At 41.3% G+C, this 24,775-nt stretch overlaps 4 protein-coding genes across 6 annotated transcripts; 2 read left to right on the forward strand and 2 right to left on the reverse strand.

Moving 5' to 3' along the window:
* Positions 1-2,609: 2,609 nt before the first annotated feature.
* tmem51a (transmembrane protein 51a) lies at positions 2,610-12,030 on the forward strand. The gene is made up of 4 exons (XM_031845013.1): positions 2,610-2,837; positions 4,651-5,101; positions 5,288-9,182; positions 11,833-12,030. The coding sequence occupies exons 2-3, from the start codon at positions 4,701-4,703 to the stop codon at positions 5,721-5,723; spliced, it is 837 nt and encodes a 278-aa protein (XP_031700873.1). The 5' UTR covers positions 2,610-2,837; positions 4,651-4,700; the 3' UTR covers positions 5,724-9,182; positions 11,833-12,030.
* On the reverse strand, positions 8,727-12,711 carry LOC116382191 (chymotrypsin-like elastase family member 2A). 3 transcript variants are annotated; one of them, XM_031845012.1, is made up of 8 exons: positions 12,484-12,711; positions 12,181-12,269; positions 11,824-11,921; positions 10,599-10,721; positions 10,293-10,429; positions 9,423-9,568; positions 9,024-9,176; positions 8,727-8,894 (listed from the first exon to the last, which is right to left on the reverse strand). In XM_031845012.1, the coding sequence occupies exons 1-8, from the start codon at positions 12,521-12,523 to the stop codon at positions 8,877-8,879; spliced, it is 804 nt and encodes a 267-aa protein (XP_031700872.1). In that variant the 5' UTR covers positions 12,524-12,711; the 3' UTR covers positions 8,727-8,876. The 3 variants fall into 3 exon arrangements, with proteins under 3 accessions (XP_031700872.1, XP_031700871.1, XP_031700870.1); XM_031845011.1 differs by having other exon boundaries at positions 9,423-9,592; XM_031845010.1 differs by having other exon boundaries at positions 9,423-9,652.
* A 95-nt stretch (positions 12,712-12,806) lies between these two features.
* Positions 12,807-15,926, reverse strand: LOC116382193 (chymotrypsin-like elastase family member 2A). The gene is made up of 8 exons (XM_031845014.1): positions 15,878-15,926; positions 15,607-15,695; positions 15,064-15,161; positions 14,721-14,843; positions 14,468-14,604; positions 13,704-13,849; positions 13,049-13,201; positions 12,807-12,882 (listed from the first exon to the last, which is right to left on the reverse strand). Exons 1-8 carry the CDS (start codon positions 15,915-15,917, stop codon positions 12,865-12,867), a joined length of 804 nt encoding a protein of 267 aa, XP_031700874.1. The 5' UTR covers positions 15,918-15,926; the 3' UTR covers positions 12,807-12,864.
* Positions 15,927-16,914: 988 nt separating this feature from the next.
* On the forward strand, positions 16,915-19,645 carry LOC116382194 (chymotrypsin-like elastase family member 2A). Its single transcript, XM_031845016.1, has 8 exons — positions 16,915-16,991; positions 17,205-17,293; positions 17,386-17,483; positions 17,853-17,975; positions 18,110-18,246; positions 18,743-18,888; positions 19,044-19,196; positions 19,560-19,645. Exons 1-8 carry the CDS (start codon positions 16,955-16,957, stop codon positions 19,575-19,577), a joined length of 801 nt encoding a protein of 266 aa, XP_031700876.1. The 5' UTR covers positions 16,915-16,954; the 3' UTR covers positions 19,578-19,645.
* The last annotated feature ends 5,130 nt before the right edge of the window (positions 19,646-24,775 follow it).

The following is a 24,775-nucleotide window of genomic DNA, read 5'->3' on the forward strand; positions in this document are numbered from 1 at the left end:
CAAACAACAAAGTTTGCAACTAGCAGGTAAAGAAAATCACACATAAAGAGTAGCTTTAAAAAAAGTTGATGGAGGCCAAACAAGAGCTAGAAGGAGAGTAAAAAAAGTAAAAACTCATCAGACGGCCATGAAACACAACACCACATAACAACTAATGTTGCACTGCCTATGCTGGGGCATGTAGAAACAATAATATATAAGATTTGTATGTCTGTCAGGCGGGTTTGGACTTTTTCTGTCCCTTAATGGCCATAAAATAACGACATAAAACACCACACGAGTGGTGGTGTATGAAATGTACGAATGAGAGAATCTTTGACTGTGTGATACAGAGGAAATGATAGAAATGCTGGAAATGTATGAATAAAAGAGGAAAACAGTGCATGGCTGGTAAGAATTAAAGAGTGAGAGAAATGTGAGCGAAACGAGCCTCCTTATTGAACTCATTTGCATGAGAGAGTGTGTGTGGTTCATTGCCTCCAATGTAATGTAAATGAGGGGCCCACACTAAACTCAGCGATTACATTTGTGTGTTAATTCTGACTCTTGACTAATTTCTCCACAGTATTTTAGTAAGTCACTCCGGTAATCTCTTCTCTCTCTCTCTGCTCCCTGTTGAATGAGTTAACTCAAGTCTCTGTTTAGACCTCCGGGCAAGACAACGTGGTGCAACTTCCTCCTCTCACAGTGACTCGCAACATTGTGGCAAGCTAAGGATGACACAGCAGCGAGGTATTCAGCTTCCCGTCATGCACCCCACCCGTGGTTGGGAAAAATCTGGCAATTCATTACGTGATGTCCATCTACGTACTCTGAGATATGAGCGGTACGACGAGGAAAGGTGTGCCAGGCAAAGTTCCACCTGAGAAAAGTTAATGTGCTACACTCAAGGCCATAAAGCCATTAAATCAAGCTTATCTGTCCTGCTGTAACATACTCGCTACCAACACATTACTTAATTAGTTTAAAGGCCGACAGCGATGGGACTTCCATGTAATCAAGGCTTGTTCACTGTGTGTGTGTGAGGTTCAACAGAGGATCCAGACAAAAGCTTAGGAGGAAGAAGACCTCCCCAGAGTCCAGAACAACAGGGTTGCCTCACGCAGAGGGAGCAATACAATGGGTGGCCAGGGTTGGGACTGGTTTTGTCATTATTGTGAAAGAGTCCAGTTATAGCAGGCCGATACAGAGGAGGACACCGGGACAAGAAAGTGGGGCCAAGTGGAGTCCAGTTCTACTGTTTTGTGTAACTCTCTTGCAACATGTAAACTAGATAGACACAAGTAGAAAACCAGTGAGGTCTGTACTACTTTGTAAGTGATGGGTCTTACTCACGGTCGGTTCTGTCCGAAGGGCACGAAAGGAGCGACAGCGAGTGAGCTGGTAAATTTACAAAGAGGAAGTAAAAATCTGGTCGTGTAGCGTAAACCTGATATGAAACTCATGGACTTGTCAGAGTTTATTGCACGGAGAAGTATTGAGTACACAGTGAGTCAGTGGTGTTCAGTCTGTTTTATATGTTGTCATTCATGGTGTGAGACAGAATGCCAGAAAGCTTTATCTCCATTTAGTGGTGAGATTCAACTACAATTCAACAAGAGATTTATGCAAATCTGTCCAACTGGGATGAAGAAACTATTGTACTTTTTCACTCCTTTTTTTACATTTATTTCAGCTTCAGTTAATACTTTGCAGATTTGGATTGTTAATGCAATATATAAACCAACTAACAACTTGTGAATTATTGTAGGTTAAGTTACCCATACGTATATAAAGAGATTCAAATAAACCCCACCTTTACCAACTGCAATATTAAACTGAAAAACACATTAATCTGATCCAGTAATATAATATATATATTATTCTGAAATGGGCTATTCTGCATAATGAGTACTTTTACTTTATACTTTAAGTATAAATTGATGCTTTAAAATTTGTAATATTTTGAATGGAAGACTTTCACTTGTACCAGACTGTAAAATATTGCTATTTTTACTGAAATAAAGGAGCAGACTACTTCTTCCATCATTGTCTGCCACCAAAATAAGGAGCCACGTCTGCAGTGAAAAGTACTATGGTGGTGGTGTGCATGTGGACATTGTTGTTACTTGTGTCGAGTTTAAAAGCAGTTGTTGATTTTCATTTAAACTTAATATTCATCCATTATTAAAACCCCTTTTTCTTGCTGTGTTGACTTGTTTGCTCCCTGCAGCAGACAAATGGTACATTTTAGTTTTTGCACGTTCAGCTCTGAATAAAGCCTCTCTCTAGGGTACACTAGCTTAGCATTTAATTAGAAATGTACTGAATACTGACTCTAATTTGCATGCAATTAGTGCCAAATTACATAGTTCTTTACAGGAAAGTCCCGAACATATTTTTTTTAAAGAAAGTTAAACTCAACTGTAAATCATCTAGCGCGTTCAAATGTTGATACTAGCTTATGTTTCCGTCTGCAGAAGACAGAAGACAGAAGACAATTTTTTGCACAAAAGCCAAACGCATTTCCCCCCACATATACTTTCTCTTCCATCCATCAACCAGCCCGAGAGCGAAAGAGTTAACTTTGAAACTAGAAGTGCATCAGTGAGCCCCCTCCTTCCTCTTGCTCTCCGTCTGGGCCCATCCGTCTCAGGGAAAGTTCCTCACCGTTTCCTCACGCTGTTTGTCCCCAAATTACGCCACAAACACTGATGTCTCTGTCGGCAGAGCGTGGAAATAAACGCCACACCTCCCAGCTTTGAGAAGAAGAAGAAGAAGAAGAAGAAGAAGAAGAAGAAGAAGAAGAACAACAACAACAACAACAAAAAGAAGAGTGTCGTCAAAACGATGCAAGGGTGAGTGTAAAGCCGGTGTGCTCGTTCGCTGAGTTTATTTTTATTTTGTATCGTTGAAATGTTACTAAAAGTTACTCAGTAGCCAAAGTTTTTAGAAGGATGTGGAAAGTTTTTGTTGCGCTGCTTCAGGCTACGGATCCCGCGGTGGTCAAAGTAAGCAATCCGCCCAGTGTTAACGGACGCTGACTGCACGGTGTCTGTTAGCGAGACAACGTTTCATTTTGAAACTTAATGCTCAAACACGGCCGACCCGTAACACCTGGACGTCCTAATACCATCGCGTAGAGTCGTAACATTTGACTCAAGTTACGCTGTTGAATAAACTCGGAGTAAAAAGAGTCATTTTAGCGGTAAACAGTCGGCTCAGACACTTATTTCCGACTGGTGGAAGACGCACACATGATGACACACAACACTATGGGCTTAAATGTTGTACCGGGCTTTTTTTTTTTTTTTTTTTGAAAGACTGTTTTTATGAGCTTGAATGACAATGTATTACTTTACTGTAAAACCTGTCATGTGGTGAAATATAACCTTTTAAAGTTTGACTGTAACACGTCCCACACAAATATGTCCATAACGTGTAATATATCTTCACGTTTGCACAACAAGCTTGTTAGTGCAGTGTGTGTGTGTGTGTGTGTGTGTGTAGGAGGCTAACGGGCCAGTTTCTGTGTCCTGCTGCCATCATGAGCATACTTCAGTGTCATGCCATGCATTCTTCAGTGGGAGGCTATTCCCAAATTGAAGCTGGGGTAGACCCCCCCCCCCCCCCACACACACACACACACACACTCCCACACTCCCAGCAGGTCTGGGCATGTTTGAAAGAATATACATGCTGACATAATTTATGGGCCTATCAAATTGCCTCAGAGGTAATATAATATACGGATAGTTAATTCTTTGGACTTTTTGTTTTTGTTTGTTTACTTCACACCCTCATTCCGTTACCCTCCTTCAGTAGGTCATTACAAACAATCGTCTCTATCTTATGTTTTATTTGTTTGTAGCAACTTGCCTCCTGTCGCTGCCTTTTTGGCCAGGTCCTCATTTTAAATGAGAACTGGTTCTCAATTGACTATAATAAATATAATAAATAAATACAGTTCCCAGCAGTCCTTATCTGATCTAGCAAATATAGAATAGTTCCACTGCAGGGTGACCTTGTGACCGATATCTCACAAGTATGCGGTAGATGTGTGCAGATCGGTCACACTCAGAGAATCATGTTACTCTGTGCAACAGCTTGATTAACGCTAAACTAATAATGTTTCCTTTTACACGGAAGCACGTAATGACCAATACAATACATAATAAATCTGTGAAAAGAGAGCAACATAGCAAAGTGTTGTATCTATATTAAAGCCAAGATATATCTTTGCAGTGACCACAGCTGTCCTTATCTACCCTTGTAATGTGTTTGCATTGTGTAACTAGTGACTTTGAAAGTCTGCTGTCAATCTTTACCACTCAACACACCCATTCTCAGAAGCCTCTACAAAGGTAGTTTTACCTCAGTGACGTTCATGTCCTGTCATTTTCACGGAAAAATGGGTTTGTTCTCTCATAAATAACAAATGTGTTAGCAGCAGCAACATCTTCAGTTCGGGATAGCTCTGACTGGTGATTCCAATACCAGCTCATAAGAGTCAGGGGCCACATATTGTGTCTGTTAAGTACGAGTATTATTTCACAGACAGGCCAGGACCTATGTTGAACATTTAGATTTCTGTTTCTGTTATTCTTTCTGTGACAGTGTGTGGTATGTTTCTCAGTCTGTGTCTGACCTCACAAGCCTTTCTCTCTACAGTTTCTGACCTCACTGCAGCTGGTCTCACTGAAGTTTAGGGGACTGACAAGATGCGTTCCAGCGTGGATGGACCAGTAGGCCCCGTTGGCAGAGAAGGTACTGGCAACAACAGCAACAACAATAACAACACCAGCAATGAAAACAGTGGAAACTCAGGTTCCCAGTATGCACTATGTGCCCTGGGGGTGGGGCTTCTCGCCCTCGGTACGGTGATGATTGTGTGGAGCGTGGTACCTGCAGACGTGGCCGGCAACAACAGCAGCAGCGGTGTAACAAGTGGCAAGAAACACAAAGCGTCTTCCGTGGCCTTTGTCCTGGTGGGGTCTGGGGTGGTCATGCTGCTGCTGTCTTTGTGTCTGGGAATGAGGAACAAACAGCGGGAGCAGCAGAGGCTTCAGGAGGTCCAGAACCGCGGAGGAGTGGCAGCGAGGGAGCAGGAGGAGAGACAAACGTAAGTCGGACCATAGCGTTCAAGCTCAACAACATTTGGACCGTATGAATAGTAGCCCTTCCAATATGTTGTTATGTCTGTGAGCAGAGCATTAATGTGACCATGTAAACTGGCAAATATTGTGCATGTATGATAGATTTGTTTTATTTATTGTATTTTCATTTTTTTTCCAATAAATGTCTGCAGTGCTGAGGAGCAAGCCCACCGTTACGCTGTACCCAGCTATGAAGAGGCAGTGTGCAGTGGCCAGTACCCCGTCCGTCAGAGCAACCTTCGGCCCAGCACCTCCCAGCTACCGTCCTACGATGACCTCGTCCAAGTTGACGGTGTGCAGTATGAATTCGAGGGGTCGGAGGTCACAACTACCGAATCACAGCCCGCTCCGGCTCCAACTGCTCCCCCCGCCGCCACTGCCGCTGCCGCTGCTGCTGCCGCTGCTGCTGCCACATCAAATCGCAGACCCGGAAAAAATAGCCGCAAGCTCCTCCCTATCAAGATCCGCAGGATTAAATCAGAGAAGCTGCACATGAAAAACATTGACAACTCTCTGCCAGCTACTGGATTCAGTATAGAACCACTGACCCCACCGCCGCAGTATGAGGACAAAGTGCCTCCGCTTTAAGATCAAGCCGATCGCGTTCAAAACAATCTACTGAAAATTCCCTGGAGTCCTCCATGATCACCTTTTTGTGGGATCTGTGTTTTTTTATACCGAGACTTGAAGATGGCACTTCTTGCAGGAAATTCTCAGTGGCACATTTTTAAAAGAATAAAGTACAGTATTTGTTCTGATACATAATTCAATGAACGGAGAAATCATTATTGTTTGCAAAATGTTGGATCTCTGAAACCAGATAGTGATGGACGTAGTTGCTGGAACCTTCCTCCCCGTGACAGATTGGATTAAAAGCACACACACCGAATGCAGTCCTCCTTTTATTTTCATTTTCTGTTCATGCGTCATCTTCATGCGCTTCACTGCGCACCGACCGTACAGGAGAGGTGACTGACAGAGATCATAGGACGTCGTAGAGCGGTCAGAGTGAGGATTTGTGTGCACACTTAAATAGATATGTGCAGGGCCCTCATTTAGTGAAGTGGCTGCTGTTTGGACAATGTTTCACCCTGGGAGGGTTTGGGTTACTGCTGCCAGCGGTTTACGGACTAAACGTAGGCTCCACGGTGAGTGACTGAGCATTGACTGTACTCGGCTGGCATGAGCTGATTTCACAGAAACGCTCCCTCGCTGTCGACAATATTGTCTGTCGGACCGGTTCTTGTGATATGTTGACTGGTGTTGGAGAGAGTCTGCTGAGGTTTTGTGTCTGGCTTTTTGAAACATGGCTCTGGGGTTTTCTTTACATATTCTAAGATGGGACAGCAGACTTCTACTTATGACCAAGATAAAACAAAGCTTTGTTAGCATTTATCAGCTCCAGCTCCCGTGACTCTTCGCCATGGGCACTGTACCGAAACCTAATGGGAATTGTAGTTGTTCAATGCTAACACTACTTGTTTTATCTTACTTAGAATATCAAGGCACTCCAACGTTACTGTCCAGTATAGTAAAGTATATTTAAGACAAAACCCAAGTTTTATGTTTCTCCTGAGAAAAAACTAAACCCTGTACAGTATACGGTGAACTGGAGGCTACTTTGAATATAGGGTGGGACTTCAGCTGATTTTAACGGTGTGGATATTTGGTCCAAAATCCCCAAATGGCTGCATTTAGTGTCAGTGGTTTCATTGAACACGCCATGACATTATAGCTCTATTGAGGAACTTTGACCAATTAAAGGCACAAATACGCTAAAACAAACTCCCAGAGACACAGTTCTGAGATGCCATTATCTTATCGATTTGTCACGGATAACGAGCTAGCACACAGCTGTCTAACTGCACAATGAGATAATGCAATTGAAGTCGTGTTTCCAGCGAACCGGTCAATGAAAGTCCACATTTTGCTTGCTTTTTAGAAACGTAGCTGCTCCTTCAGCTCATTATTGACCCGTTTACTCTGCCTATGTGCCGATTGTTGCCACGCAGGCAACACGTAGTCTACATGCATATCTGGTATGACTACCACACAGTCAACATGTGTCAAAAAATAAATAAACAATGAGCTTCAGAGCTGGTTGTAACGTACAACCAAACAGCCAGTCAAAGGGGAAAACCGGTTGGGTGTCAGTTAGGGAGAGAAAAGGCTCTGTGATGGATTTAATGGCCAAATTGCATATTTACACTTGCTGGTGCTGCACCAATGGTCACCATTAGGTTACTTTTTAGGAAGTTGACGGTCTAATTTCTTGGAATGTTTAAAGAGTGCTAATGCTAACTGACTGCAGTAGACTGTACTTTAGCTGGAGGGCAAACTCAGTTAAGTGCCTTCGCGTTCATAACAACACTGCTGCTCTTCAGAAGACATTGTACGACAGAGCCCGAGCTGTGACGTTGCTCCTCCGATGCAGTGCTGCTGTTACTCTCGCAGACCAGCGAGTGGAGAATGAAGTACGCGAGAGCATAATGGAAAGGAGCTCACATAATGGAAAGGAAAACCACAGCTTAGAAGCTGTGGTTTTAACTTAGAAGTATGACGAGAATGAGCAGATCAGAGAAGAAAGACAGCTGTTGGGGGAACTGGTTTGAGCTCTAGCTCCGTGCACTATTTCATCAGCAAACTCGCTTGTCTTCTTCACGTTACACTTGTTTCCAGCTGAAGCCAAACGAAAGGATTTACCGGTCATTCTGTTCACATTCTGTTCACCGTGACACATTTGATGAAGTTGCACAGCTAAAATATTTTTTCCTCATTTGTTTTGTGGCACTTTTCATGAGTGACGTCATCACCCAGTTCTACACTGTGTTTTGGTGAAACTCACTGCAGTGAATACAAAGGAAGCTACTCGGTCATTGTCAGCTGGTCATATTATATGTTGACATTCTGTTCAGCGGAAGGCAACAAGGTAATTGAGTCACTTCAGGTTCGTCATTGAAATACAACGTTTCAATGTCTCCATTCCTCCGTCTTGTTTTCCAAGTGGAAACTCGCCACATATTGTATTTATTACTTATGTTCAGTACTGCAGACGTCGTCATTGTACCTCATTTGCAAAGGACCAGTTAACTACATGATTGATTTTATTACTTTGTAGTCAAAATGTTTTACGTTGATGAAATGATTTAGCGGTCGCTTTCTGTTTTACTTAGAGGAGTGTCCGAAGCACATGCTGTTTGTTCATTTATTATTGCTTTTTTTAATTACTTAAGTCTGTATTTCTTGTACTGTGAAATTTTGCTTTTCTATGATCATTCTGATTTGTTTGTGGAAATCTTTTTATTTTCTCTGAAGAGTAAAAACCAATTTATCTCATGAATATTTATGAGAAATTAAAGTATTTGTGAACTAACCCAGTGTTTTAAGAGCTGTGATTACTGAAAAGTTGTGTGCATAATTAATTACATGTTGACTCGTGCAATAATCACCTAAACATCCATTCTGTCTAATTTTGTTACTGTTCACCAGTGCTTCTGTATGCAGCTACTGTATTGAAAGCTGACACAAACATCTGGATGCTAAATAGTTGCCGAGGATCTGCATGGTTTAAAAATGACTTCTCGTCCTGGACATGATCAGTACTTTAGCTTTAAGTTAACACCAATGACTCTGCATTCCATTTGTTTGCACTGGTAAACAGCGTTTTACTTTTACTTTGCTCTAACATTATAAATCATAGTTCTTCTTATTGCTGACAAAAGCACTTGAACGGCTTCTTCTTCAGTGGTTGGTCATAGCCTGCGGAGTAAACGATACAAAACATAATTTTAATACATTTCCTGTTTTTGAAAACAGGAAGTTAGCTGTTGGCTTCAGGCTCCATTGTTTATGCTGGGAAGGTAATCACAAAATGAAAATGTTCCTCACGTTGTTGATCCAGTCGATGTAGGAGCTGACTTGTGTGAAGACGGTGGGCTTCTGGAGGACGTTGCAGCCCTGACCAGAACCGAAGCTCACCACACCGTGGACGTCCCAGGAGCCATCGGGGTTCTGGCAATTCAGGGGACCACCAGAGTCTCCCTGCAGGTCAGCACACACACTGTTGGCTTGCAGCTTATATGCTCAGAAACTAAGGAGGTACTGTATGATCACTTCGTCAGGCTGAATTTTTCTTTTAGACCGTTTCAAAGTAAAAGTCCTATTCTTGAATCTCCCTTTCCTTGAGTGTTTTATGCTGGATGGAAAGTTTACAGATGACATAGCGGCTTTAATTGACCACTAAATTCCTGTTGCATCTTGAGATCACCCTTCCTTGTATGAACTCACATTGCAGCCTGCAGTGATGCCGTCACCTCCGGCACAGACCATCTTGTCTGTTGCCAGGACGCTCCACCAGTCGGGCTGTGAGCAGGTATCGTGGTCAACTACCGGCAGGAGAGCCTGCTGCAGGATGTCAGCCGGAGGGCCGCTGGCTGCGGGGGACGAAATGGGCTTAACTTGGGTGGGAAACAACATTTTTTGTTGAGGGAGGTTCACTCGGGGGGACAGGTGCAGTGCTGGAAGGAGATCATTTTTGTCCAGGTTTAGAGACTTGGAAACTAACGGCGTCCCATGTGCTGTAGATGGGATGCCTCTTGAGCCATTTAGCTGCAAGAGTGCTACCTTGATTATGTTGGATTATACTAATTTCTACCATTATAGTTGTGTACTGTATAGCACAACTTTACAGATCGCTTTAGTACTAGCAAACTCTCCTTTCTGTTGCAACTTCAAACTGAGCTTAAACAAAGTCCACAAGTGCAAGAGTGGTTAAGCCCTCATATTCTAGTAATAAGTCTCATATGCCTATATGATGGACTGATAAGAGTGCTGCAAACCGTGCTTTCTATCAGATCTTACTACATGACAGTAACCAGAGTAAAATCAAGTCAGTTTCAGCGTAATATTAAACCTAATAAAAACTTTTTTACATAAAAAAACCAGGATTTATCCTGGTTGTGAAGGTCAAAACACCTCAGTCAAGTCAGAATGTGCATTTTTACTGACCAAGTCATGCTTGTGAAATATTCTTGGCTTGGACATCAACATTTGACCTCGCTTGAATGACAGGTGCACAGACGGTGAACTAGACACGGCTAAGCGATGATTCACAGGGTGATTCACAGTGCTGCGTTGTGCTGAGACGTGCTCACTCACTGGAGAGTCGACCCCAGCCGGTGATGTAGCAGGGAGCCCCATGGGGCAGGACGAGGCCCTGGTCTGGCACGCAGGCGGGCACGAGTGTGTCAGAGAAGGTGACCGGGGAGGACAGCTTGATCAGGGCGATGTCGTTACTGCAGAAGATGAAATAATGCACCCACATTTAAAAAGTAATGACAAACTAAATAGGGTTTATGCCGTGTTAATGTTTTGCTGCATCAACTTCCTCCATTTAAAAGGAAATGCCATCAGTGGCTGCTTATGGTGGCTTGCTGATACTGCTCTTCGCTTAGCGTCTGTTACCGGCTCAGAATGATGTTGTAGTCCTCATGAGGGATGATTGTGGCTGCTCTCCGGGCTGTCGAGCCCTCCTCGCTCGTCTCCAGGCTGTGTTTACCCAGCTCCACGCTGTAGTTGTAGCGGTCGCTGTGGGATGTCAGATGACCTGGGGTTCAGAGAGTAGTATTGACTTTTCTGCCTGTGTGTACAAAACTGTGATCAAGCTGATGGAGGACATTGCAGATGCGTAGTAGTCCTGTTGAGGTGATGCTTGTTTGCTTAGCGGTAACATTTGAGATCTACTTTTCGTACGCTCATTTTTTTTCTGATTACAAAATGTTTTACCGGGAAGAAAATCTTCTTGAACTTCTCTACATGTCACACTTCTCTTTCCCTTTGCAGGCATGACAACCATTGCTGCTAATTCTTGAAGAACCACCCTGTTCATTGCCAAAACCAACAACTCTTAGGTCCAGTTCCAGTCCGGCCCCTACACCCTCCCACTCCATGACGGAGTATAGTTCACGACTTTAGCCCTGATTTCCCTCTCACCTAGAGTGTTGGATTTTTGCATGAATAAACGCAACACATAACAAAGTGACTGATCTACATTAGGGAAGTTAATAAAGACGCGTTGAGGTGTGAAGGATCTTGCAGCGTGCGATTCCCTGTTGCCGGTCGGTCATGTAGTGTGAAAACCACTTTGACCTCAAGACTTCTGATTACAAGACAGCAAGTTGTGTGGTGTGAACATGGCTGAGGTGTATTGTGAGAATACAACGGCAAGCTTTTGGACAAACTCCCCTTCCGCTGGCAACAGGAACTATCATAACATCTTCTTGTTTTTATACAATGTCACCTTATAACATGTGTAATGTCTCTATGACAATATTGAATGTCTATTTTAGTTTGAAAAGCTTATGAGTAACACAGAGTGAGAGTAGGAAGAAAGGGAGTGTAGGGGCCGGATTAGAATTGGGTCTTACGGTCACATAAAAAGTAAAGCGCATCATTTCCTGTTGGGTAGAGGAGTATTTCCTGGCAAAGACCTTTAGTTTGGCATAATAAATAATACATATACTTTCATGAGCTGGGCATTTTGAATCACTACTGAGTGCGAGTTGATAAATAAGAGTCGCAAAAGTTCTTAGTTACATAACTCTCCCCCCCCCCCCCCCGCCCAGATTGTTGAGCCTTTACAAAAGGAATATGCTGCATTGTAGTTGTGAATATAATGACTTTCACATACTTGATGCAGTGCGCAGCAGTGAGGACCCAGTCAGAAGAGATGAGGGTGCCTCCACAGACGTGCCTCCAGCGCCCACTGCTGTCCGACTGGAGCGAGACCTGAGAGAGGACAGAGTGCAGTACTGCGCCTTAAAATTCCTCTCTAATCAATTCCAGCTCTTATCCCTCTATGGCGCTCCGGTGGAGAATTCATCATCAGAAATGCAACATCACCACATCATAGACGATTCAGAGAGTAAATGTGTTAAATTAGGTGTCATATCTTGTGTCTGTAGTGGGAAAAATGAAAATGTAGTGTTCAAACTGATCTGTGGTCGTCAGAGGGAACGTGTTTTTACACATTTCGACCAGACCTCACCTGCCAGGGCCAGCTGTGAGGCCGGACGTCCTCTCCTGCCACCACCCTGCTCAGCACGGGAGGGAAGGTGGGAAGGCCACATCCGTAGGCTGGGATAAGGATAGCAATGTATATTGTGATTTTTGCACCAGACTAAACATAAAAAGTAGGTGGTTTCAAAAGCTCAGTTCAAAGCCCTTGAACAATTAATGATTTTTCAAATATAATGTGATAATTAATACTCTTTAAATAAGTGACTATTCACCTGGACGACACTACAGCAAATGAGCATTAATGTATGTGAGAAGATTTAAACTGTCTTACCGCTAGCTACCAGAAAAGTGAGAACCACTAGCCTCCTCATGACCGTAGAGTGTGTAGTGTGAGCCTAAACCTTGTGTTAACAACAGGCTCGTATTTATACTGCTACTGTTAACCAGTGTGTGGACTGTCCTGGGAAAGCTGGCTGCACATGTGGAAAGTCAAACTGAGAGACTGAGAACACAGCAGGTGGTTGGGGACAGGATTTTCCCATCAATACTTCAACATTAGATCCTTTTCTGCTGGTTAAGTATCATGAATCTAAATAAATAAATGATATATTTATCAAATAAAACACAAAACTTGAATTTTTTTTTTTTTTTCCATTTGCAGTTCCACATTTTATTTATTTGATATGTGCATTGATCCCATGAGCCCGTTCACTCAATAGGCCACCATTGTCTGTGGAAGAGATGATAGAGACATGTTATATTTTGTGCAGCATCATGTTTTCAGCAGTAACACACAGGATATTTATTCTTATAGTAAAAGATTCTTGACTGTTAAATCGGAAGGAAATAAGCCCAAATAAATCAGCAGTGATGTAGTGAGAGGTTCAGGAGCTTACAGAGCTGATCCAGTCGATGTAGGAGCTGACTTGGGTGAAGACAGTGGGCTTCTTGGGGAAATTGCAGCTGAGCCCGGAGCCAAAGCTGACGATGCCGTGAACCTCCCAGGCACCATCAGTCTTCTGGCAGTTCAGAGGGCCGCCAGAGTCACCCTGAGTCATGTGAGAAGAGCATCTCTTTATATTTTGTAGACCTTTTTAACTGACACCCTTCCTCTGAAGTACTGAACGTTATTCACAAAAAGGCATTTTAGGAGAGATAGTTGTGGGGGTAATAACATACAGTATCAGCGGAGGAATCTCATTTAAAAGACTAAAACGTAAAGGGACAGAACACTTACTGTTTGATCAATAATGACAATAACTGTTACAGTCTATAGATTTCCTCTGTTAATCAAATAATTGTTTGGACCATAATTTGTCGCAAAGACGGGTAAACTAAATATCTTCTGGTTTTGAACAAAGAAAGGCATTTGAATGTCATAGAAGACAAAAAAAAAAATCACGCTTAAGAGGCTGGAATCAGTAAATATTTAAGGAATATACAAAAAAGATAAAACAAACAGGTTGAGGAAACATGAGTCTCCAGTTTATCGATCTCAGAAAGCATTGGTGCTACAGTGCAATGTGTCGTTTTGTGTCATTTTGGACTCACGTTGCAGCCAGACACAACTCCATCTCCCCCGGCACAGACCATGGTATCCTTCACCATAGAACCCCACCAGTCTCGCTTGGTGCAGGTGGCGTGGTCCACCACGGGCAGGAGGGCCTGCTGCAGGATGTCAGCAATGGGACCTCCGGCTGTGTGGAGGAGAGATGCGTACTGGCTCAACTTTAGCTCAGGTGAAAGACTACAGGTGACCAACACAAGCTCAACGAGACAGATGTTTCACCAGACTGTAGCTTTGAAAAAACACTCCGGGATTAGGTAAACAAATAACTTTTGTTTAATGTTATAGAATTCCTGTTAAAAACGTTTTTTTTATTTCAGAATAATACCACTCTGCAGTAAAAACAAAAAAATAAAGTCACTATCTAATTAACAAAAAGTACTAAGATAATAATGTATACTAACCTAAATACAAATAAACTGTTAGTGTAATAATGTTTTCTCAGCTAGTTTGTCATTTGAGATAAGATATTAGTAGAGCTGATGACGTAAGTCCATCCATCCATTATCTTTACAGCTGGACAAGTCACTAGACTATCGCAGGGCTGTCACAGAAAGACAGACATAGACGCTGTGGGAGGAAACCGGGGAGAACATGCAAACTCCACACAAAGAGTCCATCCATCCCGGGAATCAAACCCGGGTCTCTCTTGCTTTGAGGAGACAGTGCAATCCACCACACCACCGTACAGCCCTGGATTAATTAAATTAGATTTTTATCAAATGGAGGCAGGAGAGTGGGCACTCACTGGAGATGCGGCCCCATCCAGTGACGTAGCAGGGCTCGTTGTGGGGGAGGAGGAAGCCAGCAGAAGGGAGACAAGCAGCCATGATGCTGTCGGAGAAGGTGACGGGGGACTCTAGCTTGATCAGGGCAATGTCATTACTGGAGAGGAAGCACACGATTAGATTCATCTGAAGACTTGCAAAAGTTCACTGAAAGAATCTTTTTGATTTTCAGTCTCGTAATTTATAGCCTTAGTGAGAAGTCATTTTTTTTACCGGATGAACAAGGCGTTCCACTTCTCATGCACAACAATGTTAGCGGTGCCCATGAACACAACACCCCCCTCTGTCTCAATCAGGTTGTGCTTTCCCATGGCCACTCTGTACTCCCTGCCACTGCTGCACGTTGACAGAGAGAAGAATATGAATATGATTATCGGAATTTCTTGATTTAAGTCTAGAAATGTCTTGAAAGCAGATTAAATCACCTCACAGTTGACATATTTTATGATTCCATACAGCCTGATCCATGTCACTGATTGCTAATATAGATATCAGTGTTGCATTAAGTCTCGATAACCTATCGACATGAATTGTTTTGGGCTCCACTGTTTCATACCTGATGCAGTGAGCAGCAGTGAGGACCCACTGGTTAGAGATCAGAGTACCTCCACAGGTGTGTCTCCATTCACCCTGCCTGTTGTACTGCAGGGAAATCTAAAACATACATATGAACACAATCAACTTTTAAAATTTTATTTTCGGACTTACCGTTTACAGACACACATGCAGCTGTGTTTCCAATATTGAATGCATCCTGATTTAAGCCACTTTTAAATTGTATTTCCATTTGTCTAATTATATTTTATTTTGTTCATTTAATTTATTAAATTTTAACTTATTTGGATTCCTTTTTATTGTCATTGTTCTGATGCATTTCTCGGCCCTGTGTAAAGAAATTTGAAATTGCCTCTGTGTTTGAAAGATGCTATAAATAAGCTTTCCATTCAACTCAAAATTCAACATTGCTTGATATTAAAAGAGTTCTATTCTCCTTGTCACATACTGAACTGTATAACTATCAGCCTATACTTTACTTCTCCCTCATGCTGTCGGCAGTCTAGAATAAGTCTTTGTCAGACAGTTGATGTGCTAGTTTTACCTGCCAGGGCCAGCTGTGAGCCCTGACATCCTCTCCTCCAACCACCCTGGTCACCACAGGGGGGAAGGTGGGCAGGCCGCACCCGTAGGCTGAAACGGCAAACGGAGACAGACACTTTTCAAACCCAACTGTTAATCTGCATTCAGGTTCTCAAGAAAGCTGCATGAGAGAAAATGGCTCAAGACAGATGGCTGTAACAGTAGTGTGTGTGTGTGTGTGTGTGTGTGTGTGTGTGTGTGTGTGTGTGTGTGTGTGTGTGCAAGATCCTTACCACCAACAACAAAGAGAGCAAAAACAACAAACTTCATCATGTCTGTATCGCCACCGTTTGCAGGGAGACGTTATATACATATTTATACCTTTCATGATGTTATGCAACCTACGAAACTGGATCAAATTCCAGGAAATGTTCCTGACAAATTTAATACTGGGGTGGAGCTAAGTGGACATCCAAACAGCCAGAAATGACCAGGAGTACTAAACCAAAGTGTGCTGGAGTTATGTATAATTTTGAACAAGTCTTGCAAAGAGCCTTACTCCACAACAAATGTAGCCCTCCCTCTGACCTCCTCTAGTAGCTGACGTTTTTCTTGCTCATGAAAAAACTGAATGCTTACTGTGGCCATACTGTAGTATTTATTAGTATGTGTAAAACATGCATACATCTATAAAAACAAGTCTGTGCATAAGGAATGATTGCAATATCTGCTCTTTGTAATGTTTATAACATATTACGGTAAAATGCAACTTCATCACACAGCAGCTGATACTACCTGATACTTCATTATACTTAATTTTAGTAATGCCATCTACAAAACAATCATGTTTTATTATTTGCAGCTGAAGTGTTTTACGTGTCCTAACCTTTTATAATCACATTGAAACACTTGTGTGCCCGTTTTATTGCAGTTTTTGAGATTGTTAATATTATTATATAAACCATAAACTGACCTCTGAGCCTAGCAACTTATATTTTAATTCCATACATTGTGTACATGCATGTATAAAAATAGGACAGCACTTTTAATGTCTTTGATTAACCAATACAGACAGACTTACCATTTTCAAATGAGCGTACAGCCACAGACCGTGAACATCACCTGTTATTCAGAGTTAAAAGACGTGACCAACTCATGTCACAGTGAGACACCTGTGAGGTTCACACAGATGTTGAGGTGAGGAGATAAGGTGTATTTGGGGATATCTGTGGTTACTTATCTCCAAGGTTGATTTCTTTTTCCACACCAACTTTTCCTGGCTGCTCTGAAGGCAAATGTTAAGCAACAGGTCTGTTCACACGCTATATAAGGAGGAGCATGGCTCCCTTAGCTTCTACTGAACAGTCACAATGAAGTTCGTGATCTTGGCTTTGTTTGTCGCTGGTGGTAAGCTCTGATACTCTTCTGACCAGGCAGTTAAATGTGTTGCTGTCCACATTCTTTTTACATGAAGTGGTCTCTATGTTTGATAAGAAGCAATGTGTTTAACAGATTTATGTTTTATCCTTGTGCTAAAATTCTGATTTGAAACATTTTTAAAGAATAACATTTTATGGTACTGCTGATGTTAAGACACCACTCTGTACTGTTGTTTCTTAGCCTACGGGTGTGGCCTGCCCACCTTCCCTCCCACCCTCACCAGGGTGGTTGGTGGAGATGATGTCCGTGAGCACAGTTGGCCCTGGCAGGTTCGCCCCTTCAAGACTTCTCTAAATTCTGTGTCTTCTGTCCATTTCTGTCCAAGACATAAAACACGTCACCGTTTTCTTCTCCTCCTCAGGTGTCTCTGCAGTACAAGAGTGGAAGCGGCTACTACCACACATGTGGTGGCACCCTGATCTCCAACCAGTGGGTCCTCACTGCTGCTCACTGCATCGGGTGTGTTTAAAAAGTAGAAGGTGTACGAGGCACAGAGGACAAAGAGAGACAGGCCCATGGTAGACAGGGCCATAGAGGCACAACGGAAGAATAAATAAGTTTGTGTACTTTAATGTAGCTGTAAGATACACAATAGGCATAACAATGTGGTTCAGTCTTTAAATAGAAGAGGGCCTCGATGAGCTATGGTCACTAATTGTTCATTTTCTTTTATTTACATTAAATAATTTAAGAAAAATAAATTTTAGAGAAATCAGATTATTAATAATCTGTAATTCCACTTTTGCTACCACTGGTAAATGTATTAATTCACTTTGAGTTCGAAGCAAGGCTGACCCTTGTTTCTGTGTTTTTTTTCTGACCAAGCAGCAGTCGCACCTACAGAGTCTACCTGGGAAAACACAGCATGAAGACCAACAATGAGGCCGATTCCATCGCCATCAGCCCCGCCAAGATCGTCGTCCACGAGAAGTGGGACTCTTACAGAATCCGGTGGGCTCCGTCACCTCTCTCCACCTTTTACTCTGTATATTATGCTGCCGTGACTATTCTGTGATCTCAAGTGTTCTGCTGCTAATGCTCATTCCTTTTCTTTTAAATGTGGTGTGTTTGCATTCATGCTTTAGTAACGACATCGCCCTTATCAAGCTGTCAACTCCTGTCACTTTCTCTGACGCCATCAAGGCTGCCTGTCTTCCCAACTCTGGTGACATCCTGCCCAACAATGCTCCCTGCTACGTCACCGGCTGGGGTCGTCTCTGGAGTAAGTCCTATCAATTTCAAAAATAAAAAAGAAACTGTCATCCAAGGCTGGCAGCATTAATGTCCTCTTATATCTTTCATGTTATATCAACCTCCCCTGTCAAAGTTGTGTGAGCACGGCAACTTATTCCACCTTTTCCTCTCAGTGCTAAGATACATTTGAGTAACACTGGGCTTGAATTTGAACAGGGCTGTGGTGGTTGAGTCCTGTTTTTCATTCCACTAATCAAAAAATAAATGAATGTTACATCTGGTAACACAGAGATTTTGAGAACTTACACCTGATTCTTATAATTTCGCCATTGAAGAAGTCCTTAGTGAAATTAATGAGAAACATGTCAAACAAGATGATACAAATCCTAGAAAACTTTCAGATCTTTAAGAAACTTGGTTTTCACCCTCTTTTGAGTGGAAACTGGACCGAGTGAATCTAGTTTTGGAATAGACTTGGTCTTGACTGCAGCCCTGAATCTGAAATGCCCCGTTCTCCCCCAAAGCTGGAGGTGCTACTGCCGACATCCTGCAGCAGGCCCTCCTGCCCGTGGTGGACCACGCCAGCTGCACCAAGCCAGACTGGTGGGGCAGCCTGGTCACCCAAAATATGGTCTGTGCTGGAGGAGACGGACAGCTGGCCAGCTGCAACGTGAGTCCTATTCCATTTATTTTACAAGCTCATGTCATGTTTAATAACAGTCGCTGTAAAGCTAAATCCCAGCCTCCAGTCAAATGTATCTCTACATTTAATTATACAAATGCGTTTTCCATCTTCTGTGATTTTTCGTCTCTGTTCCCCTTCAGGGAGACTCCGGCGGTCCCCTGAACTGTCAGAACCCTGATGGCTCCTGGGACGTCCAAGGCGTGGTGAGCTTCGGCTCCAGCATGGGCTGCAACTACCCCAAGAAGCCCTCCGTCTTCACTCGGGTCAGCAGCTACATCTCCTGGATCAACAACGTGAGTGAAAACGCATTGGATAGTGGAATATTTGTGCAAAAGAGCTCACGATAGATACATTTGTGTTTATTTTTACTGGCTTTATGATCAAATCAAAAAGCAGAAAGACCTTAAACTACTAATGGACAAACCTTTGTTTGTGCTTATTACATGGCTTGTAATATTTTACAAAACATCTGGAAAATTGTTTTATTTAAAAGGAGCAAAAATCTATTTGTGCATTTTTAATTTCTGCCTAATTTAAATATACACATTACTAAATATCTCAAGTTGAACTCGAGTTACTCAGCTACTCACAGGTGCTCCAGTGCCATCTAGTGGAGCATTTTAACATATTCTCTTTATGCTTTCTTTTTCTTCCAGGTGATGACCACGAACTAAGATGTTGTTGGTTTGTGTAATTGTTGGTTCTTGCACTTCATTAAATAAATGATGCAGTGTCTTCAAAACGGTATTGATGTGTTTGTTCAACAACTGTAAGCCTACACTAACCCTACATTTGGATGATTTTTCAGCTGGTCATATGTTTAGTTATAAATCATCGAAGGCCTGTTTTGGCAATGGATAAGGCTCCCCGACTGATGTAAACATTTTTAGATTCGCCAAAAATTATAAATGTGATTGTGAGTGAAAGCAGAGCCTCGTACAAAATCCGGGCTGTCACAGTCAGAAAGTACTGCTGTTGTTAATAAACCTAGCATGGCAACAAAGTTCAGTAATACCAAAATGTAGAGGTGGGCATTATGATAATATATACTGAACAACTGTATGTCTCTGTAACATATCTGTGTGTATTACACCATAGGGGGAATGTGGCAAATAAATAGGCCTTTCCCCAGCATACATTGGACCATTTTAAATGCTATTTCATGTGTAGGTTCTGGAAATAATTATGTCAGGAGCAAGTTCAGCCAAATGACAAAATAAAACCGCTACTTCCTCACATACCTCTCATAGTATCTACCTCTATGATGGAGTGGTACATGTTTTACATATTGGCTTGTCTATTGACATAGTGTCATTTGTGTTTATCCATGTATTAACAAAAACAAGCAAACAAAACACACTACAACGCATAAATGTTGCATTTAACACAACTGGGATTGCCTTGCCCACATGTGTCCACCAGATGTCGCTGCAGAAGGAGAGGCCGTAATATCAAAGAGTTTGGATGGTAAAACAAGAGCGTTATCCGCTTTAGTTTGGAGCGAGATAGGAAGGAAAATATGTTATGAGTTTAAACATTAAGACAATTTTCTAAAAAAAAAAAAAAATAATGTTTGCAGTAATATAACTTCTGATTGTACATGGGAGGAGTCATTCTGAAGAGAAGAAAAGAAAATATGACAAATACAGGGAAATTGTTAATGCGTTATAATGTAAAGCTTATCTTTCTAAAATAATTGGTACAATAAAATGACCTAAAACACGCACAATATGTAAACGTTTACATGGTCATAGGGTAATCCTGAGCAAGATTGCATGGAGAATTTCAGCAAACCTCTGAAGGAAAACATTTATTTTTTATTTATGAGAGATTGGAAATAAGGACATTTTTAATGTTTTACAGTGTCATTTAAGTTGTCTTTCCCTGTACAGTAATGCAGTGAAACGACTTCAAATTATATTTGGTCATAGTCAGGAACATTTTGAGCAGAAACACATTGTTGGCTTACTTCTCAGCAAACCTAATATGGGAATTGTTTCAGCTAAATAGGTTGACATAAGTAGATATTAACTATCCAAGCCAAGTAATGTAAATAAGCTACATTTCATAGTGTTAATACTTGGCCAATGATCAGCCTCCATAGTTTGTCCCGCTTGTGTTTTTTGTGAGGGACTTCTAAATATGTTTATTTACATGGGATCTCACTTTCACCATGAGGCCACAATAAGCAGGATTTGAAAAGTACAGAAGTCATAATTCCAATTCATCCAGCAACCCATCGTTACAAAGCCAGAATATAACTCTGCTGCTGTTGTGTCTTAAAAAAAAAAAAATCAAATTTAAGAATGCAGACTTAAAAAAAACACAACAGTCCTCAAATGTACTGTATAAGGTCACCTTGAAATGATTTATTCCTTTATTTTGGAATATTCAAGTAGCCTTAAATAAATAGATGAGTATTACATGTCAAAAGGTGAAAAGGTATCCTGCAGATCATGGATGTAGCCCACAGCAGAGAATAGAGACTATGGCGCTCCATTCATTCATCACTCAAGTGGTGTTAACACAAAGTCTAATCTGTGAATGTGTGTGCTCTGTGTTTGTTTTCCTTTATCTTTGCGCTTTGTGTTTGGGTAAAAGTGATTGTGGAGATTAACGACTTGCAATTTCGACAATGTCCACCGTGTCAACATCGCTGCGGAGCCTGTTGCTGTTCCGAACGTAGTTCTGCGGTGTGCGCGGAAGAAACCGGTCACCATATTGGATTACGCATTGGTTGGATGGAAATCAACTGCGCGCTTGAAGAGTAAAGTGTTACACACGTGTCCTCGAGAAGACATATCATAAAGTATCATGGAGAATTTTACCTCACTTCCGGTAGTTTCGTTTATTTATTGTTAGTCCGTTAAGTGACCTCATCATCACCTCCTGTTTGTAATAAAATATTCTTTTGATTTGCTACCCGGAAAGCTTCACATTAAATGTTGGCATGTTGAATGCCAACACAGTGACAGTTCTGGTTAGCTAGCGTTAGCTTGGGAAGGGTGCTGTCTATTTAGGGAGCTGACAGGGATGTTGTCCTTCATAAGCTTTGAAACAGTTGCATTTATAGATTTCATTTTCAAAATGATGGTGCATTTGTTTCTTAAGCTTTCAGTAATTTTGTAATATGCTAAATGGTGCCTTCAGGGCTTTCCGGAAAGGCAAACTTCTCCTCATGCGTAATGGTACCACACCAATGTTGAAAAGTGACGTTAGGCGGAAGTAAACAAGCCCAGCTGGAAGCACAATTTAAGCGGCATCTCGGCTGTTCCCTCAAAAACACTATATTGGCATTTCACTTATTAGATTTTTCGAATGTGTGTGAAGGAAGACATGCTTATAGTTGAAATAGTTATTGACATACCGTTAAAACAACGGTCATTTGTAAGTTAGATGTCTGAAATGCACGGTTGTGTAGGCAAGCTAACATTGGAGGTAATTTACTTCTTTCAATTTGTGTCTCTGATCCATTTACCTGCAGAGCCAGTGTTCTCGCGCTGCAGCATTCAGACAAGATGACGTCCCAGATCACATTTCATTCGTTAAGTTAAAAAAAAAGAAGCTATTTAGAATTTATTACCTCCGATAATTCTGTACTGTAGTCATACCTAAAAAGGGATGAAGACCAGTGACAGGCCATATGTAGATACTGCTTGTGTCATCACAGAAATAAGAAAGAGGATACAATTGAAGGTTGTGTTTTAGGTGTTCTGCTAAAAAAAAAAAAAAAAAAAAAATCTTATATTCTGATGCTGATTTAGCATATACACTTGTTTTATTAATAGCACCATCGTGCTCATTAGTGTGGGATAAAATCCATTTGTTGGTGTTTTTAAAATAGAAGAGCAGGGAGTGAATACTGGTGACTAAAAAAAGTCAAGGAGGACAAGGTTTTTTTTAAAATGCAGGCCAGGGATGAGTAGAAGGGTACTAGTTCAGACCAAAACGTATTTGTAATCATGATTATGTTCTACACCCACTACTGGGAACTGATGCACAAAACATAAAGTAAAACCATTATTATACCCACTTTCTGTGTTACAGGTTCTTTAGTCACAACCCCAATTACTGTCCTGTCTTCTACCTGGACACATCTCATTTATAACCATGATGTTCCACAGTATAATTATGAACCTCTATTTAGCTCCCAGGGCTCATTTGCATGTTAATTATCATTAGCAACACAGGAAAACAAGTCACGGCAGTTAAATAATGAACCTTATCTTTAATTTCTCCTCCGATATTTTCAGATGACTTCCTTAATTGTTTTACTTGAGATCACAAGACTTCACTTTGGTTGTTAACAAGTATCACTCGCAGCCTCTCTTTTAATAGAAAAGATCTTGTAATGTATCAAGTGACTTAATGCTTTCGGGTAAGATCAACAGTAGATGAAATATGTCACATTATCAATCCGTTTACTACCTGAACTTCTGTGAAGACAAGTGATTGTATAGACTATGGAGGGTTAGAGAAAATGGTGTGAATGCAAAATGCAAAAGGATGTTAACTCTGAAATAATATCATTATCAATGAACTATTTGCAGTTGCTGTAGAAACACTGCCAGACAGACAGGAACTATTAGTCATATGCAGTATATTAAGCTTGGGGTAGATTGGTGAATGACCTGTTGTACAGTTGCACAGTCAGATGCTTTTTTTTTTTTACTTTCAGGGAATGCCATAAACTTTGATCAAAGAAAGTCTATTATTCATAATAAATCTGTGATAGATAATAGGATCTTCAGAATAAAGGTCAGCAGTTTGTTTTAATGCATTTCCAGGTTAAACTTCTCAAGCAGCACTTCTCTCTGCTGGACAGATGCCAGGGGAGTTTAGCAAGACATGCAGGTAAAACTTTGATTCACTTGTTTTTAACATTTCACGGAGGATAAATTGCATATAATTTATTCTACATAGGTTACTCCTCAGTCAATATTTGCATGTCTCATTCCATAACATGACGAAAATCAATAATGACACCGTGGCACCTGAAATGAGTCCTTTTACTGAAAGGTGGCAGGAGTTCAATGGTAAGTTGTACAGTGTGTCTAAAAAATGTTTTCTTTTGCCACAAGATGGCGACAGATTACTGTTTCACACAGAGGAAGGGCTACTTCACCATGCATCGACTTAATATACTTAATAAGTTAGACGTAACAGAATGACGCATAACACATTAATTAAAATGTCACACTGTATGTTGTTGACCGCTACGCATCGCTTAAAATGATAATAGCCATGTTTAGATGAAAACATTTTTAAATGCAATATATTAACCCACGGCAATCATATCATTGATGAAGAAACCTGACTCGTTAATGATGATCACTTAACGAGTGACTGCGACTATGGGGTAAAGCTTAGACACACAATGATAAACCACACACACTGTATGTTACAGTAGGTCTTAAGCTACGTAGCAGGTGGATGGTGGAGAATATTTATCCTATAACCAAATTGTCTCTCTTAGGATGTGGAATCATTGTCGGTAGTATTATGTAAAATGAACCCTGATTGGTATTTTATTTTATTGTTGGAACTGAAATTCCTTTATTTTTAGCTAAAGTCAGTCAATCAGCTGTGATGTCCTTTGTATTTGTTAACAAGGCTTTGATTAAAACAACAACAACACATAAATGAATCCATGTCACTGGTTGTACAGGTGACATACTGTAACATTTGCCACAGTATTTGCTGTCACTGTGGTATACTCTTATATCTATATTGTTGGATATCTACAAAGGGTCACAGAAACAGCTACACAACCCCTTTTTCATGACATTCATTTCTGATTTACCCCAATTAGAGGCTGTGTGTGTGTGTGTGTGTGTGTGTGTGTGTGTGTGTGTGTGTGTGTGTGTGTGTG

This window comes from Anarrhichthys ocellatus, unplaced genomic scaffold (genome assembly GCF_004355925.1).
Source record: "Anarrhichthys ocellatus isolate YVR2014 unplaced genomic scaffold, GSC_Weel_1.0 scaffold5, whole genome shotgun sequence".
Taxonomy (NCBI): Eukaryota; Metazoa; Chordata; class Actinopteri; order Perciformes; family Anarhichadidae; genus Anarrhichthys; species Anarrhichthys ocellatus.